This window comes from Lepisma saccharinum, chromosome 17 (genome assembly GCF_977018435.1).
Source record: "Lepisma saccharinum chromosome 17, izLepSacc3.1, whole genome shotgun sequence".
NCBI classification, from domain to species: Eukaryota; Metazoa; Arthropoda; class Insecta; order Zygentoma; family Lepismatidae; genus Lepisma; species Lepisma saccharinum.
Window position 1 is genome coordinate 55462877 of NC_139245.1, and position 19831 is coordinate 55482707.

The 19831-nt window shown below is 38.9% G+C and overlaps 1 protein-coding gene across 1 annotated transcript in view; it reads right to left on the reverse strand.

Annotated features, from left to right (window-relative positions):
• Positions 1-6138: 6138 nt before the first annotated feature.
• The window catches only part of LOC146001310 (uncharacterized), a 38498-nt gene continuing 24805 nt past the window's right edge, over positions 6139-19831 (reverse strand). Inside the window, exon 2 of the mRNA XM_083138617.1 lies at positions 6139-7584. Coding sequence (XP_082994743.1) covers positions 6175-7584 — 1410 coding nt within the window. The 3' untranslated portion in view covers positions 6139-6174. The remainder of the gene's footprint in view (positions 7585-19831) is intronic.

Consider the following 19831-nt stretch of genomic DNA (forward strand, 5'->3'; position numbering starts at 1 on the left):
AAAAAGACTCTCCCGTCAATTGGTGCAAACAAATGCTCAATAAATACAATCGCGGTGCTTCAAAAGACGTATATAAGATTGTAACAGGTGACGAATCATGGATATATGCGTATGAGTCTGAACGTAAACAGCAGTCGACTGTATGGGTGTTTCAAGATGAACCCAATCCAACAAAAGTTGTTCGCGCTTCTAGCACATCAAAACAAATGGTCGCCTGTTTTTTCGGGAAAACTGGTCATGTGGCAACTCTGCCTTTAGAGGAACGTAGAACGGTCAACTCTGAATGGTACACAACAATTTGTTTGCCAGAGGTCTTCGGTCAAATACGGAAAACAAACAAACGCCGTCGGTTCATTATTCATCAAGACAATGCCAGCTGTCACACATCTCGTCTAACAACAGACTTTATGAACAGTCAAAAAATCGAATTGATGGGTCATCCGCCGTACAGTCCTGATTTGGCACCCAGTGACTTCTTCTTGTTCCCGAATGTCAAGAATAAATTGCGTGGACAACGATTTTCGTCGGCCGGAGACGCCGTTGATGCGTTCAAAAACCATATTATGGAGGTGTCTCAAGAAGATTGGAAAAACTGCTTTGACAAATGGTTCGAACGAATGCAAAAGTGTATTGACCATAAAGGAGAATACTTCGAAAAACAATAAAGCAGTTTTCAATGCCAAATTCCTGTTTTTCATTGTTAGTCTCAAAATATAAATAGTGACCCTCGTACCACCCAATACGCTCGACCAATGAGGTACATATCTGTGTGAGATTGTTTTATATGTAACGAAATGGAAATCACCATGAAATAGTGTTATGATATGTAATCTATCTACACGTTAACCCTTTCTTTTCAATTTCGTTAAAGTATCTAATAGTTATAGACGTCACCTTTGAAATGGGTTCCAACTTTTACTAGCCCGATACAGTAGCCGATACCAGATTTATCGATATTAGAAATCATTGATTGGATTTTATTTATCGATAACGGCCAAAATATTTCTAATGTGTACGCAAAAATGCCGCCCGACACTTTCGCGGAGTCTAAAGGAAATTATGCAAATTTCTAGTTTCCATTGATACCCGGTGGAGGCACAAGTGGTTCGGATTCCACTTTAAACTGTAGGTCCAATCCCGATTAGCCTTACTGTGCATAAAGTGGTCTTAAAACAACAAATCAATCAATCAATCAATCGAGTTTCCATTGATTTTGTTCCAATATTATGTGAAAGAAATGTAATTTTTAAAACATTTTAAAGTAAAACTCTGGTGAATTGGTGTTTCTAAATATATATATACAGGGTGACTGGTAATTAGATGTATTCCCTGAAAGGGGTTAAAGTAGAGACAATTTACAATAAATTTGACCATATGATACCTCGTCCGAAAATTAGTAGTTTTCGAGATAATCGAGTTTCAATTGTTTTTTTAAAAAATGACAATTTTTCACATAAAAAGATGAATTGAGAAAAAACTGCTCATTGTATGGAACTTATTTCAGCGTTTTCTGATAGCTAACAAATAAGTGGTTCGTTGAAAAAAAAGGTTTTTCCCCAATATCAATCACATGTAAGTAACGGGTGGGTCTAAACTTACAAGTGATGACAAAAAAATGCATTCTTAGTTTACTTGGCAACGTATTAATAACAAAAATGGTATGACACGAAGCGTACAAATTACGTAAATTACTTCCTTGTGTCATCTCCTATCCAACAAGGTGCAAATGTTGCTAACATTCACATTTGTGTACAAGAAATAATACTTCATTCATCTTCATGTGAATGGAATCAATGAACAATACAATTAAAGAACATTATACACCTTGCTCAAAGTGGGCACCTCCGTTACGAATGCGGGCCGGAGGTTTTTACGGACATTTGTTCTCTTAACTCGTGATGTGATGGTGTCCTTGGTGTGTTGACCAGTTGTTAAGATCCTCTCCCTGAGCTCTTCTTGCGAGTTTACCGGTGTCTTGTCATGTGGCTCCAAATGTAAAAGTCGCAAGGTTTCAAATCGGGGGATCGAGCCGGCCAGGGAATCGAGCCGCCTCGGCCAATCCATTTTTTGGGTAATTTTCATCCAGCCTCTGTTGCACGCCCACGCAGAAGTATGGATGGGGGTAATCAACAATCATTTGATCAAGCCATTTTTCCTGCCCTAAATCTTAAATGGCATCACTTATGAACATTTTTTGAGGAACGGGATGGCAATGTTGTTGGAGGATGTGCCTCTAGCTACAAGACGTGACATGATTTAACAGCATGATGACTGCCCAGATCGATCCCCCGATCGATTTGACGCCTTGCGACTTTTACATTTGGAGCCACATGACAAGACACCGGTAAACTCGCAAGAAGAGCTCAGGGAGACGATCTTAACGGCTGGTCAACACATCAAGGACACCATCACATCACGAGTTAAGAGAACAAATGTCCGTAAAAACCTGCGTGCCTGCATTCGTAACGGAGGTGCCCACTTTCAGCAAGGTGTATAATGTTCTTTAATTGTATTGTTCATTGATTCCATTCACATGAAGATGAATGAAGTATTATTTCTTGTACACAAATGTGAATGTTAGCAACATTTGCACCTTGTTGGATAGGAGATGACACAAGGAAGTAATTTACGTAATTTGTACGCTTCGTGTCATACCATTTTTGTTATTAATACGTTGCCAAGTAAACTAAGAGTGCAATTTTTTCTCATCACTTGTAAGTTTAGACCCACCCGTTACTTACATGTGATTGTTATTTGGGATAAACTTTTTTTTCAACGAACCACTTATTTGTTAGCTATCAGAAAACGCTGAAATAAGTTCCATACAATGAGCAGTTTTTTTCTCAATTCATCTTTTTATGTGGAAAATTGTCATTTTTTAAAAAAACAATTGAAATTCGATTATCTCGAAAACTACTAATTTTCGGACGGGGTATGATATGGTCAAATTTATTGCAAATTGTCTCTACTTTAACCTCTTTCAGGGAATACATCTAATTACCAGTCACCCTGTATATATATATTAATATTATTCATATGAGTATATTGATATTACTTATCCAGTAATATTAATCGATATTTTAAATAACGTCAAATTGTTACAATTTTCAAGGATCGGTATCGGTAGTATCGATGGGAATCTGTAAGAGTATCGACATCGGTATAAGTATATGTTGAAAGTAGTATCTACTCAGTCCTAGTTTAACTACATTTTTAACATTTAAATAAATATATTCTTTCTCTTTTGCGCAAATTATCAACTTTGAGGTGGTAATTCCTTCCTACAAAATCAATGTTTTACTATGAAACAACTAAACGCTCGGCCATGAAAATAGGCGGCTGGGTAGAATTGTGCTTGTGTCACATATGGGGAAAGCATAGCGAGAGCGGGACAAAAACCGGCCTGCGTTGCCTATTATGACCGTCAAACTGACCTCTCTCCGGGGAACTTTCGAGTCCCATTCGATAAACTAAATATGCTGACCAAGGCAGTAATTTATTTTATTAAAAACATAAACTAAACGTAACGTTTCAACCTTCTAGCAAGGTCTTCTTCAGACTCTGTATCAAGTACAAAAGTAACAAGATACAAAAACAGGGCCTTATATATACACAAACATTACTCCCTCCAGACTATTTAGAAAGTTGTTAGGAACTTTCTAGAAGGTGACTTTCACTTTCACCATCTTTACTTTCACCTCAAAGGCTAAACTCAATTACTTCCATATAGAATGTGGTTGGACTTTTAATCTCATGATCTTTTCCCTTCATTTTTCTTCCTTCTCCTCTCCTCTTTCTCTCTTGTCCTTTCCACTCTTTCTAACATCTTCTTCCATTCTTTGTTTAACTTCAGTCCCCCATTCCAGTTCATTGTGTCTTCTTCACCTTTCCTCTCTATTTCCTTGGCTTCCTTCCATTTTCTCACTAGCATTCTCTTCTCCCTTCCTATCTGCTTAGCCTCATCCCACTCTATGTCGTGTCCTGTTTCTCTCGTGTGTTTAAATATTGCATTTCTCTCTCTCTTAAGTCGTACATCATCCCTATGTTGTTTCAACCTGTCTTTCAGCCTTTTCTTCGTTTCTCCTATGTACACACTCTGACATTCTTTACATTTCACTTCGTAGATAATCCCTTCCTCTTCCTCTTCTCTGTTTTCCTTATTCTTGTTAGCATTCCTCGCTATTCCTAAGATGCTTCTCCCTCCCTTCCTGTAAGTTTTAATTCCCGCTTTCCTAAGCACTTTGCATATCTTTTCCGTGGTCTTCCCCATACTCCTTATTCCAAACCATCTCTCTTTTTCTTTCTCTTCCAATTCTTCCCTGCCCGTTTTCTTCCTTCTTCTGTTTATGTCCAGTCTATCCTGCTTCTCATAGCCATTCTTTTCCAGCTGTTTCCATAGGCTATTTATTTTGCCTTCTTTTTCACATTCTTTCATGCATATTTTCTTGACTCTGTCCTCCATATTCTTTATAAAATTTATTTTTGTCACCTCACCTACATCACTTCTTTTGTGGCAGAATACCCCTGCTGCACACTTTTTCTGATGCCAAACGGTTTCAATTTCATGTCCTCTATTCCTTTTCATCAATATATCTAGAAAGCTTAACCTGTTTTCTTCTTCTATTTCAAGTTCCAATAATATCCCTCTTTCTTCATCTTGAATTTCTTTGGCAAAAATGTCAAGCTGCCTCTTCGTTCCCTTCCATATGCCAAAACAGTCGTCTACATATCTGCAAAACAGAATTATTTTGTCACCTCCCTTTTCTATCACTTTCTTTTCCCATTCATTCATAACCAATTCAGCCAATGCTGGGCTTAGACTGGAACCTATATTTAGTCCTTCACTCATTAACATTATTTTATCTCCCATTATACTGTAACCGTTATTCCAAATGGTTTCCAGAGCCTTGACTACCCTTTCACTATCCCATTCTCCTATAATTTCTTGTCCCATTCTCTTTTTAATAATGTCCAAAACGTGTCCCCTCTTGATGCTCGGGAACATACTTTTCACGTCTAAGCTAAACATTGTCGTCTTCATCTCATTTAACTTAAGTCCTTTTATGAGGTCTACTACTTGTTCACTGTTCTTAACTGCTCTGCTTTCTTGCTGTGTTACTAACACGTCAATAACTTTCTTAACTTTCTTTTCTAAGGGTTCCAAAATATTATTTCTGCAGTTCATTACTGGTCTTAACTTTATCTCCTCTTTGTGTATCTTTGGAAAGCCTTTCAAACTTGGTAGTCTTCCTGTCTCCTTTATGCATTTCTTGAATCCACTCCTCCTACAGTCTTTTATGATTCTTTCTTTTATAGTTTGTTCCTCTCCTGTTCCACAAATCTCCTCATATCCATTTTCTTTTAGGTCTTCAAACTTCTTCTTGTACCATTCTCTTTCCATCACCACAATTGCTCCTCCTTTATCTGCCTGCTCTATCACCACATCATTATGATCATGATGAAGTAATTGAGTTTAGCCTTTGAGGTGAAAGTAAAGATGGTGAAAGTGAAAGTCACCTTCTAGAAAGTTCCTAACAACTTTCTAAATAGTCTGGAGGGAGTAATGTTTGTGTATATATAAGGCCCTGTTTTTGTATCTTGTTACTTTTGTACTTGATACAGAGTCTGAAGAAGACCTTGCTAGAAGGTTGAAACGTTACGTTTAGTTTATGTTTTTAATAAAATAAATTACTGCCTTGGTCAGCATATTTAGTTTATCATAATCATGGAAACAAGGCTTAATGGTGTTATAATCCCATTCGATATAGAACTGGTGATCGTGTGAATTGAAAGTTCGTTGCAGGCCCCATAAATGGACTTCCATATCTACACGTCGGACTGCTCTTAGACCTCCGAACACACGGGGTTGTGCTCCGACGTGGCAACAGCGCGAACTTCTGCCACCCGCCTAATTTCATGGCGGTGCGTTTAATTGTATCCACTGGAATTACAGTGATGTCATCAGACATGAATTGGTTTACTGAAAAAATATGACGATACTGAAAGACTGATAAGGAAATAAATATTAAATAATTTCTTTAATGTTACGGAAATTATTACAATTATAAAAATCGCAAGTCCAGCATTTTTTCCACATTATAACTAGTTCAAATGATAACTGTGAAGAACTCTTCAAAAATACACAACGCACGCATAACTATTGCTTTGAAATGGTTATTCTTCGGTGAATAAATATTGTTTAATTATATGTAATGGGCTTGTTATTGGCCTTCCTAAAACTGGCTTCAGAGGCCTTGGTTTGCAACCCGAAGGTCCGCAGAACGGAATGTTGTTGACGAGAAGAACTGCGCCATTTGCGATGGAAACTGGGTGCTCAGGGTGTTCTTTATGTATGGGGTTAATTGCCTTCTTGGGATTAAATGGTTTCTGTGCAGCAAATGGATTGGAATAAATATTCGTTAAGTATGAATTATGTTTGTATGGCCTTTGTATCATACCTGGAAACGACGAAAACAATGGTCTATACTGTTGAACTTGATGCGCAATGTGTGGTGAATTGGTCCACTTTACTGAGGTCGGGTTTTTAATAATTGCCGACACTAAGTGTTTCGTAGAAGTTTGAATCGGCAATGAATGTAACCATGAATTAATGGATGAGGTAGTGTTTTGTGAGTATTTTGTCCCAGTCGGCTTCTTAGAAATTACTGACGGAAAGGGTTTTTTAGAATAAAGTGTCGCTGGTTTGTATGAAGAAGTAAGCTTTTGTGTGTAATTGGGAACAGTCGGTTCCAATGCAGGTGGCTCAGAAGACAACTTGTCTGTCGTGTCCGGTTGAAGGAGCGGATCGAATGGTTCAGCAAAAGGAATCGGTTCAGCAGAAGGAATGAGTTCAGCAGAAGGAATAGGTTCAGCAGAAGGAATGGGTTCAGCAGAAGGAATAGGTTCAGCAGAAGGAATGGGTTCAGGAAAAGGAACAGGTTCAGCAGAAGGAATAGGTTCAGCAGAAGGAACGGGTTCAGCAGAAGGAACGGGTTCAGCAAAAGAAATAGGTTCAGCAGAAGAAATGGGTTCAGCAAAAGAAATAGGTTCTGTTCCTTCGACGGAGGCTGGTGTAGTGGAATAACTTGATGTGAAGAGTGGACCCGTTGGCACAGAATCCACGATTTCATAAGAATTATAAGGAAGGCTAGGGGGTTGCTGTTCAGGCCAAAAAGGACGCGAGGGCCGTAATATGTCAGGCACCGGAAAATGCTGAAAGAGAACATCCAATGGCGATCTGCACCACCAATGAGAGCACTTCTCCTGTGGGACCTCAGATTGTAGACTTCGTTGAATGTCTGCTACGCGGGAATCCAACTCATCTCTCGAAGGGAGTGTTCCACCGAAGTCAAAGTCCCGTAAGACTTGCTGCTCACTGATAGTCTTTGCTGCATCATTCAGCTTCTCAGGCGACGGGTGTGTTTCTTTAGGTTCCACTAAGGCAATTTTATTCTCCACATGGGACTCAATTGCTATTGAGTCGAAATTTGATAAGGCATCAGCAGTTTTAACATCTATTTCTTCTGCACATGCGACTGCAGATATCAGTATCCAGCTTAATATTAGGTGCAACATTCCTCTAGTCTGAAAAAAAAAACACATTGGTGTTACACATTGTAGAAAATTTTACAGAACGTAAGATATATTTACCACAGGTACAAAGGTACATACTTTCTTCAATGGAATTTTAGCATGCTGCTCTACCACCTAACTCTTGTTATCGGTTACATACGTAGGTTCTAAAATAAAGTAGTGGCAACACTGTCAAGAAATAGGTGATAACACCATGCATGTGCTATCCGGCAGTGAGCAATGCCAGTTTTGGCCCATGTCGATGGATACAGTAAGTGCATTTCTTTAGGAGGTTGCGATGCGTCAGTGAGAACAACCATAATCATGCCGGGTTCTCGATATCGTCATCATTGTGCAACCATCAGATAGGGCTAGGCGTTGTTGCTACAGGCTTCATGTAAGTCTTGATGACATTATTGGCACAGACAAACTTGGATTTTGATCCACAATCACCGTTCTACCTTTGTAAACATGTTTTAGGACAGTCCACGAAATGGTGTTTATTTCAACCTGGTACATACGCAACAGCACTCGCTGCACTGACCACTTTTATCACTCCACACATCGACATGGGCCCAAACTGACATTGCTCAATCCTTGATAGCACATACACAGTGTTATCTATCACCTTTTTCCTGACAGTGTTGTACTACCTTATTTTCAACCCACGTAGTTGAAGACCATACATGGATAAGGATACTTAAATACATAAAAAGATACAAATAACGAAAAAATCTAAATAAAATGAACATATTTCTCAAATACCTACACATGACGACATACTGTTATAATAATACCAGTGGTGTGTGGTTTTCGGTATTCGTGCCTGAAATTTTATATGTACAGCTGCATCATATGGTTTCACATTATGGAATTTGCTTTTTGCGTATACATGTTTTAAATTAGTCTGTCTCTATGTGATGGTTACAGCTCTTTGACGTCGCTGATTTATTTTGCACATTATAATTAAGAATCTTAATGACATGAACATTGGATGTTTATTAAATTTGATGATTCACCACGTGAAAAGTATGGAAAGCTCCGCGATGTACTGGTATGTAGCTCAGAAAATCCAAAATACATTTTAACAACCTAATAACATACTGCTTTACTTATGAAAAATGACGTTGAATACACTAGCAAATACAATTTGAGCGAATGATGTGATTACAGGATGAATAGGCCACAGAAAGTTATTACTTGTTTACGTCTGGACGTTCATTCTCTAATGTTTCTTCCGTGTAACATCGGCCGGCTCGGCTGATGTCACGGTTTACAGGGTTGCCAAATTGAAGGCTCCGGCCTCCCTCGGATTAAAGATTACCGTGAGTTAACGCGTGTGATTTATTTTATCTGGCTATATTGTTTGCTTTTCGAGCAATAATAAACCCGAGTCTCTCTCTTCGAGACCCATACGAGAACGAAGTGGACGTTTGGAAATCGGACCAAGATTGAAAAGGAGACAGGCTGTCTCATCTCCGTACCGTCCTTGGACCAAAGCTGATTTGATGACCAGAAAGATCCTTGAATAAGGACACGATATATGAATTTTATCTATTAGAGTGTCTACTTTTCGTTTGAAATCGGCAATTCACGCCCATAGATTACACAGATTTTCGTACAGGGAGAGGCCTTCCTTCAAGCGCCATCAATTTGTGTGGTTGTCACGGAAACGAAATAACCGGCCATGATTAACAATTAGGCCTTTTGGTTGAAGTATTGTCTACATAATTTCAATTGCAAAACATTTTTCGTTTTACGCATCAACCGCGCCAAGTGTACACTTATTATCCAAAGTTTTGTTGGGTTTTCCGAAATATGGAAACGAATTAACTGATTTGCTTCAAACAATCCACGGCCAGTTTTGCAAAGTATTTCACTGCCGTGAAAACACAAGACAAAAAGACCTAATTTTATAACAGTTGTGTGGTCGAAACACGGTCGTGACTTGCCCACGTTTAGCACCCCCACCGCCACCCTCTCGAATGCGCACTGTATTACAAAGCTTTTATTGCTGACCTATAGCCTCAAGCGATTGCCTCATTTTGCTGAGAATTTCGTTCCCTAATGTTCACAAGCGTGATCTCGACAGAGACTGGAAAATATCAGCAGAATTTCAAGGGTCCACAACTAGGGTGACCAGGGGCCCGTCAAGCGACGCTCGCTGAGCAAGATTTTCGCTCGTTGAGCAGACAGATAATTTACTTGACGCTGTTTCCTCATTGATCAAAATATCAGTGCCTTTGAATAATCTGGTCAATGTGGCTGCGTCGAGTGGACAAGATTTCGGTGTTTGAAAAGCTCTTAATTATGGAAATAGAATAGTTGACCTGAACAAAACTGTCAAAATTTTCATTTTCACACCCTTGCACAACTTTCCAAAACTACGATGTATATTTAATATTTATTATTTGGAATAAACAACATTTTCATTTTAATACAATTAAAAAACTGAAATATTACATCACCTTCTGTTACTTGAACTTCGTCTCTAATTACGGTATATCGCAAGCTGTTCATCATAATTCATAAATATCTCCTCATTGGTCACTCGTGGCTCTCCACCCCGCCATCCTCATACAGTTTTCCTCTTCTTCCTTTTGTCTCAAGAGATCGTATCACAGAAACGCTATATTCTGTGTGGCTCAAACCTGTGGCGAGCAAGGTTCAAGTTCGCTCAGCGATCAAGTGAGCAGCGTTCGCGGAGCAACGCCTATTTGGCCGTCAAGTAGCTGAGCGGTCACGTTGCTCGCTGAGCGCTCAGATAGTTGACGCACCCCAGAATATTTTGATCCGAAAACGGGTCATCCAAAGGAAGTCAGCCCCCCCCCCCCTGCTCTCCTGGAAAATCTGTTAGGTCTCATTATAAAATTGTTATTATTAACGTATTTTAATTATTATTATTATTATTTTTTAAAGTATGGGTCACATAAATTATATATTATAAACAATAAATGAAGATCTCCCGTTGGTAAAAGGTATTATTAATAATGTCGGTGTGGCTTACACAGTGTTTAATCTCGTCTCTTCTGACCAACCTTTGACGTTTGTCCTACGCTGAAGTTGGGGAGTGCCAGAAGTATTTAGCAGAATAGCCAGTCTTATTGAGAAAAAACTTTATTCTTCACAAGCCGTTCATAAAAATCCCCACATACGTGTATGTAACACACACAACGCGAAATTGAAATTTGACTGTTGAGTTTGTGCCAAGATGAAGGAATTTATTCTAGTGCAGGTCCGCATTGGAACTACAGTATATACGCTTCTCGGCCATGCTTATTCATTGCTCTACAAATACCGGAACACAAAGCAGACAGGACGCGAGCTAACTTATACAGTAAGAGACTAGTATAGCTGTCTGCTTGAAAATTCTTGACGACATTAGAACATTTTGATTTGTATGAACTGCTTGAAATTCAGCCCAGATGTTTTGCCACGACGCTAGTTTAAAAATTCCATCAACATTTTTTAGCATGAAACGTCACTCAAATTTAGATTTGTTTTTCAAGCTAACTTCTAGACTTCTATAAAACGCGAAATTTAGTGTCTTTTTTTTTTTTTAATAATTTCCACGGGACGACCACGTATATGGAACGGAACTGTCCCGGTCAAAACTGAAAGTAGCCACAACACATGAAAAAACGTTTCTTACGTGCCTCTTGAAACAATCTCGCTCAAATGCAATAGCAGATTAATCTCCAACGTATTGATTTGCTGTACAAACTTCTGCTTGAAACCTCTAAGTTTGCCTCAATTATCATGGTCAAAATATTGGTGACAGCTAACTTTCTCCTAATTTGTTATAGGCCAGGACCTTTTTTGGCATCCATTGTACAAACAAGGACAAAATTCACCTTCTGAGTTTCTCTTTATAAAACTTAGTAAGTCTTGCCCAATTCTCTATTTACTGTAAAAGCATCAAATAAGAAGTACTGGTGGTGATACATGCGTGATTTGAAAGAAATCTTAGAGACGTCAGCTCAGGAATATCTCTCTACCGAAGTTTTACAGTTCTCATGGCATACTAACACTTTTATTTTGTTGCAGAACTATAAAAAGGCATGTGGACCGCGTGGTTGCAACACACTGCATAAAATTTGTGTTTTTCGATGGTTAGTCCCAAGACTTGTGGATCTGTGGATCTATGAAATAAGAACGGAGGAAAAGACTGATGAAATGCTTTGTATGGTGCGGAAACATGGACACAGAACAAGTGAGAAAAAGCGACTAAGCTCTGGAAATGGAGACGAATGGAACGGGTGAAATAGACAGAAAAAGTGAGAAATGAAACAGTGTTAGAAAGAAAGCATCAAATAAGAAGTACTGATGGTGATACATGCGTGATTTGAGGGAAATCCCAGAGACGTCAGCTCAGGAATATCTCTTGGAGAAAAGAGGTCAATGCTGGAGATAATCATGAAGAGAAAAAGAAATTGTTTGGTCACTGGATGGGAAGAAACTGTATCCCAAGGGATGCTATTGAAGGGATGGTCAAGGGAAAGAAAATTAGGGAAAGAAGAAGTTACCAAATGATTGACGACGTCAAAATAAATGAGCCCTACGCTGCTACAAAGCGAAAGGCTGAAGATCGAACAGCATGGAGGTTGCAAGGAAAGACCTGCCCCTGGACAGAAAACAGTGAATGAATGAATGAATGATTCTCTTCGCTACGGGACCTCAGCAAGTTTGTAGTATCTTTTTCACTTACCTTCACAATAACATGGGCCTCTGCGTACTTCTTGGTTTGAAAGTCGTGGATGCCCTAGTGGCTATAAGGTGTGTCTCGTGGTAAAATTTGCTACATCACATCTTAATGAGACTATTTGCAGCTAAAACTCACCTTCAATTTTACTCATAGGCACACGCTTATAAACCATAGCAACAAGGGAATTATTGTGCATATTGAATTGTTGATATTTTAATTATTGGGATAGTAATCAGCCAAATGTGGTAAATTTACACTTATACAACTGTCACGACCGTCCTTTTGTTTCTCCATCTATCTGTCTGACCGTCAGCGTCAACTATAGTGATTTCAGAAACTACCAGTTACAAAGGCAAAATTTGATGATCTGCTCGATTTATCTATCGACAAAGTTAAAGTTTTTTAGGAGGAATTCTTACTGTGTCTAGATGTATTGAAGCACTAGAACGTTACTATGAAATATGATTGCTTATTTGATGTGTTTATTTTACTTCGTTTTTCTGCCACTTTTGACTAATAGCGAAATGAGGATGAATGGAAATAAAATGAAATGGATGAAGGGGCAACCACAAACATACATGAACAGAACACAACATAAGCCCTACAGAGGATTATAGTGGCTGAGTCTAGACGCCACAGCCTCGTTAGTATGTAAAATGCAATCAAGGGTGTGCTACGTGGAAGGGAGGTTGACATTTGGGTGTCTTCACAAAGGTGACACCTTACACCCCTAGAGTGAAAATGGATGATAGAAAGATGAGGATGAATGATGACGAATAGAAAGCGATGTTATTTACGTGCACTGCAAAACTCTGTCAAGAATAAATTTTTTCGTCGTGTAAGTTTTAACCAAAAAAAGAAGTAAAATATTGCATGCTTTAGCAGGACGTTTGTTCACACACTTTCGCTTCCTTCACGTGCTATTGTTCCAGCAAACAATAATGGAACCCAACACCTGGGCGCGAAATCCTGGGGGGGGGGGGGGGCACCAACAATTTTGGCCTCAATCCCCCCCCCCCCCCGCCAACTAAAAAAATTCGTGGAGGAAGAGCTTTTGTTATAGCAACAAAAGATAAGAAACTACTTTGACTTCAAATATACTTTACTAATTATAATATCGATAACACAGACAATGTAGTGTGGTTGTGAGTACTGAATGCTGTCTCATTCTCTCTCCAGACATCATGAACACATCTACACCAACAAAAGATATACAGGGTGTATCATAAGTAATAGCGCAAACTGACACAGTTGAAAGTACACAATAATAGGAGCAAAAAAGTCTGAGTAAACATGGGTCTGCAAACGAGCCGTTTTCGAGATAATTGCGAATGTGTGGTTACAAGCCACCACTGACTTCATTGTTTGTAAATGTCGTCCTAGTTGGTAAAGTGCTATTAATGTGTGCGAGTGTGTGATTAGAAGCCGTCACTGATTTCATTTTGTAAACACCGAGTGCTTTACTCCTTGCGCGGTCCGAGGTTTGCTCTTTGTTTACAAAACAGAACATTTCCGAGAGGTGGCGTTGTAATCGAACAGGATGGATACAATCAGTATACACAGTCTAATCGTACTGCGGGAGTCACGTCAGTTGTGCTATACTGCGTAGTGAAAATGGAACCGTGCAGCAACGAAGAGTATGAACACTTTGAACACCTCCTTTAACAGGTACGAGTGTACAGTAATTGTAACATATTACATACTAACGTAGTGCTGTATTCCTTGTTAAAGTAAGTAGAATGTTCAATAAAAGCAATGAGATCTCCAGTGACTTTTCTTACTGTATTTTTAGCATTTTACCAACTAGGACGACGTGTACAAACAATGAAGTCAGTGGCGGCTCGTAACCATACATTCTCAATTATCTCGAAAAAGGCTCGCTTGCAGACCCATGTTTACTGAGACTTTTCTGTTTCTATTATCGTGTACTTTCAACTATGTCAGTTTGCGCTATTACATATGATACACCCTGCATGCATAGTAAAAGTAAAACAAGAATGCATGACGGGGCCTCCCCCATGGCGCAGTGGTAGCGTCATTGCCTTGTAATCAAGGGGTCCCGGGTTCGATAACCGGTGGGGGCACAAATGGTTCGGATCCCTCTTTAAACTGTAGGTCCAGTCCCGATTACCCTTACTGTGCATAAAATGGACTTAAAACAGCAACTCAAACCAAAAGAATGCATGACAAATGTAACTAAGAAATCAAATTGATTAATATTAATAGAAAGCAAAAACTTATACATAATAAAACTATTTCAATTATCTTTGCAATTTATTGACATCTTTAACCAGCTATTAAAGGAATTATTTTGCTACTTTATAAATATCTGATATATAAAAAAGTAACAAATTAATTCCTTTATATGTATTTAATAATAATGCATTTTAAAATATTTATTAATTTCGTTTTTTATTTAGTAACATTATACAAATGTAAAAAGGTAAAGTGCTCCCCTGTGCATAGCACCACGCCATGAAGGCGTATAGGGGGTGTGGGGGTAACGCCCCACACTTTCTTGATTCGGTCATGAGTGGGGGTGATGTGATCAGCATCACGTCCCTGACCGCCTTTACCCCCCAGGGTTTTCCCCAGGTACCCATGTTATTCAACGCTAGGTGGGCGCCGGGGCCGCTTCCATCGTTAGAAAAGTTCCCGGAATTGAACCGGCCGGGGATCGAACCCGGGACCTTTAGCATGGTAGTCAGACGCGTTACCGACTGAGCCACCGCGGCCACATTATAAAAATGTATATTATATAATTGATATAAGTGTATGGGAGGGGAGGGGTTGTAGATTAAGATTCCCCCCCCCCCCATACACAGCTTTCAATTATTTCGAAGCCTGCTAAACACTCTCCTGAGAGTGTCATTTCAAACTGGTGCCCCAGTCTTTTCCGGTGTGCCATGGCATGGTTCCCGCAAGTTTAGACCCCGTCCCTGCGATTTGGGAAAGGTGTCTCGAAGGAAATGTTCTTCAAGGCTTCCCCTTGCAGTATTTCTGATATGAATTACAAGATTCTTGTAATAACTGCAACCATTACTGAAGAAACTGTCGTGTTCGGTCAGTGCACAGGGTGTGCAGTTACCACACAAAACATTACCTGAAATAAACTTTAAACTTCCATGAGAAAAGTGAGCAGCAAAAAATTAAAATAGTATAGTTAAAATTGAAACACCCTGCTTCTATATACCTTGGATGCATGGACCAATACATTTGAGAGGAACCGGTCAACGGGTAAGGTAAAGTTCCCCGTGCATATAGCACCGTACCATGAAGGCACATTCAGGGGAGGGGATGTTGGGGGAGGCACACATTCTCAATGTCGGCCATTTTGAAGTTGATGCCATCAGCATCACGCTTCGGCCGCCTCTAACAGTGTTGCTACACCACAATCTGAGGACACAATTTTCGTTTTTGGACCATTTTTTCCCTTCACCTAAACAAATATAAAAGTAATAGTAATAATAATAATAATAATAATAATTATTATTATTATTATTAGCAGAGGTAGTAGTAGTAGTAGCAGCAGTAGTAGTAAAATTTCCGTTGGTCCATGTTCGTATGAATAAAAAATGTTACACAAATTTTTCACATACATGTCATCTTCATTGCTTTCTGGTCAGATGTCCCAGGTTTGAATCGTGGTCATGAATCCATTAAATCGTCAATTATCATCGTTGCAATTATCCGAAGAAACAGAAAAGCGACGTAGAATAAACTTAAAAGAAATATAAATAGATAGAGGCTTATATTCAAGAGAGCAGAAATAAGAAGGAACAGAAAAAATAAAAATGTGAATATGAAACTGGAACTTAACATAAACTGAAATAATGTAGAGTCAGAAGCCTTAAAAATTCCCTGAAATTGTGATATTTTTCATCAAAATCCCCTTTTCCCTTTTGGCTAATATTTCGGTCCGAATTTCCCTTGAAAAGGGAAATTTCCCTTCATGTGGCAACACTGGCCTCTAAACCCCCGGTACCCATTGATTTGAGGCCACTTTATGCGGGGACAAGGCCTTAGATCATCCACCCCGGGAACCCCACCGGGGTCTCCCGCGTGGCGGTGTGACGCCCCACCGAACTAGTACGCGAGAATATGTAGAGTTTTAGGCTATACTGCACAATCGACCCTTGTGTTTTACCATTTCGGCGTAAAAGAAATATACGTACTGTATGTTCACTCGTAGTACTTAATTCGAGCTTCGATTTGGCACTGTGCATTTTTTAATTAGATGTTCCTGTTCTGTGAAATAATACAAACTTTCTTACGTTACTTACCATAGCTTCTTTCCTGGATCCACATTCATGTTGTAAACACACAGTATTGCCAGGTCGAATTTTGGTTTTTAACGTGGATATAGATGCTAATTTCCACTAGGATTCAACTTTCTTTATTTCGTGTTATCATCCGTATTTATGATTTTGATTTTATTTTTGGGTATTGGTTTCTATTTTTTAATAGCTGTAAATTATTTTCATTATTTTAATTTGTTTTTATTCAATTTCTTTGGAAAATATAAGTTTTTTTAAAAAATGTTATTGTTCAAGGTTGTCTGATCGTTGTGTGATAAGGGAGAGCCTGACTTCACGTGTCTTTCTTATCGCACAACGTGAGGACAAATTAGGCTCATTACGTTTTATTTTTAATGGAGGTTCCTCAAACTTAAAACTATTATTCTTACCACTTTCAATTGTTTTCTCACTATAAGTCCTACATTTCTGTAATCCTTGATTCATAACCTTTTCAACGATGTATCATACATATTTGTACTAGGAAGGGTCGATTCGATATCCTTACCGAGTTTTACTTTAAATAAATTTTAACTTTCAACTAATTTTCTCATTGAAGCAGGATTGCATATCACGTAGTTAATGGAAGGTTTTGAATGAGGTTTCGTTATATTTCGGTAGCTGTTGCCAATGTTCAGCATAAAAGACATTCCATCTACCCTTGAATGACTTTGCTGTTGTTATAAATATACATCCTCATTGTATCTAAGAGAGTGAAACCCAGGGGGAGCCCCTGCACATTGCAACTTCACTTTCTCCTGGTCTTGGCTTCAGGAAATCTACAAATCTCATGCAGTAGAAGTGAACTGCAATCTAGAATCTCACGAAGCCCATTTCGCTGTGTCGGAGTGGCTACCACACACGGAGGTCCTTAAGGAGGAAGGTGGTATCGAGGCGAGGCAAGTCTGTTTCGTCACTCCAGCTTCAAATTTCGAGACAGGGTCGAAAACTAAACCCGATTACCAATACGCATATGAAAGACATAAATCGATAGCTAACAGTTGGGCTGAAAAGTTCGTAGGCTGACTCATAGATGGCGTTACTAGAATTAAATCCATGTGATTTTTACTTAGTACTAACCTTCAAAAGATACGTGTATACATTTCACAGCTGCCGGATAATTAGTTCGTGAGATATTGCAGTGAAGCAGCTTTTGTTATTGTGAAAAAATGGATAAAAAAGAATTTCGTGTGTTAATAAAGCATTGCTTTTTGGCGAAAAAAAATACTGTTGAAGCCAAGGCTTGGCTTGATAAACATTATTCGGACTCTGCACCAGGAAAATCAACCGTTGAGAAGTGGTTTGCTAAATTTAAACGAGGCGAAATGAGCATCGAAGACGATGCACGCAGTGGACGCCCCAAAGAGGCTGTTACCGACGAAAACATCAAAAAAGTCCACAAAATAATTTTAAATCATCGTAAAGTGAAGTTGATCGAGATAGCTGAGACTTTAAAAATATCAAAGGAACGTGTTGGACATATTGTGCATGAATATTTGAACATGCGAAAGCTGTGTGCAAAATGGGTGCCGCGCGTGCTCACAATCGATCAAAAGCAACAACGTTTTGATGATTCGGAGCAATGTTTAGCGATATTCAACCGTAATAAAATTGCTTCCCCATCCACCACATTCTCCAGATCTGGCCCCCAGTGACTTTTTCCTGTTTGCAGACCTTAAAAGAATGCTCGCTGGAAAGAAATTTAGCACTGATGAAGAGGTAATCGCCGAAACTGAGGCCTATTTTGAGGCTAAAGAGAAATCGTACTATAAAAATGACATCGAAAAATTGTATGACTGCTATAATCGTTGTATCGCCCTCGAAGGCAACTATATTGAATAATAAAATCGAATTTTGTCAAAAAAATATTTTTTACTATGTTAGCCTACGAACTTTTCAGCCCGACTGTTATATACTTCCTTGTAAGCCCGCTTTACACGAAAGATTTTCCTTGGAATTTTTTTAACATTTGTTCCATGACCAAAATGCTACCGTGTAAAGTGAGAAATTTTATGGCATTTCAGATGCCATGGCATATTTCATGATAGGATCGATCCTATTTCCGTAGCACTTTACATTTTTAAAAGCCGATAACTATTCAATCGACAGGAATACCGTTTCATACAAAACAATATTAGGTACAAAACAATGGCGTTTCATAAATATATAATTTACAACATTCACTGTGCACGTATGGAAGAATATTTTAGTTGCTTCAATTGTAAACACCCTGCACTCAGCATAGATGGCGTAACTCAACGTGTCTTTCGTGCTGTATATGTTGTACATTGTAATCACAAAAGCTTACAGAAATATTATATGAAATGCTTCCGCGTAAAGTACCAACTGCTATAAGATTTTTGGAAGCATTTACATAGCATTTATGCTAGCAAACATGTTAAAGGAAATCCTTTTGTCTAAAGCGGGCCTTACTCTCAGTAAACTAACATACTAACAATTTCTTTGAAAAGGAACGAGGCAACGATGCTCGGTTGTTAGAATTTAAAGCACATAACTGCACCTCGACCTTTCATTTGGCTTCAGTTGATTAGGGAAAAGTGTCGGATAGGAAATCTGTGGTTGTGTTGGACGTTTGCCGTGGATGGGTGCCTGAAAACAGAAAATTGCAACTCCCACCGAAGGCATCTCTTTCAGAGCGGATAGGCGCTACTGTGATTTGTTTTGACAGGTCCAAGATAATTGATTCTTGTGCAAAAAATATCAAAGAAATGGGAATTTATCCGTTAAAAATGGAAACGTACTATAGCACTTCATAACTACACATTGATCGAACCCACGGCAACTCGAGACGAGATACTTGCAAGAATTCAAAGCTTTGAGGTTGAAGCAGGGGAATATTTTAAATCCCAGAAGATTATCAGTTATTGGAGAATTCCATGTATCTCTCAATTCCCTACTGTTGACTGGCTAAGACTTTGATTCCATCTGTAAGGGAAGGATCATTTGTAATGAAAAGTTCCAATCTCTGGTTTCTAGGAACTTGGGGCAAGGGTCTGATCAAGGCAGATTATATGACTAGTTAAAAAATGCAAAAGAGTGGAAATTTTGGTGTCCTACAAGTGCTTCTGAAGATTTTCTTCGAAATAATAAGTTTGTTCCCCACGCAGTGCTCCAGTTCTGCTGCAAATTTCCCTGAAAATGTCATAATTTTTAATCGATCAAAATTTGGTTTGGGGGTGCACAGTTGCAACTGGTGGGGCCAGGGTCCCCTGACGACTCCTCTAACGACGTCCCTGGT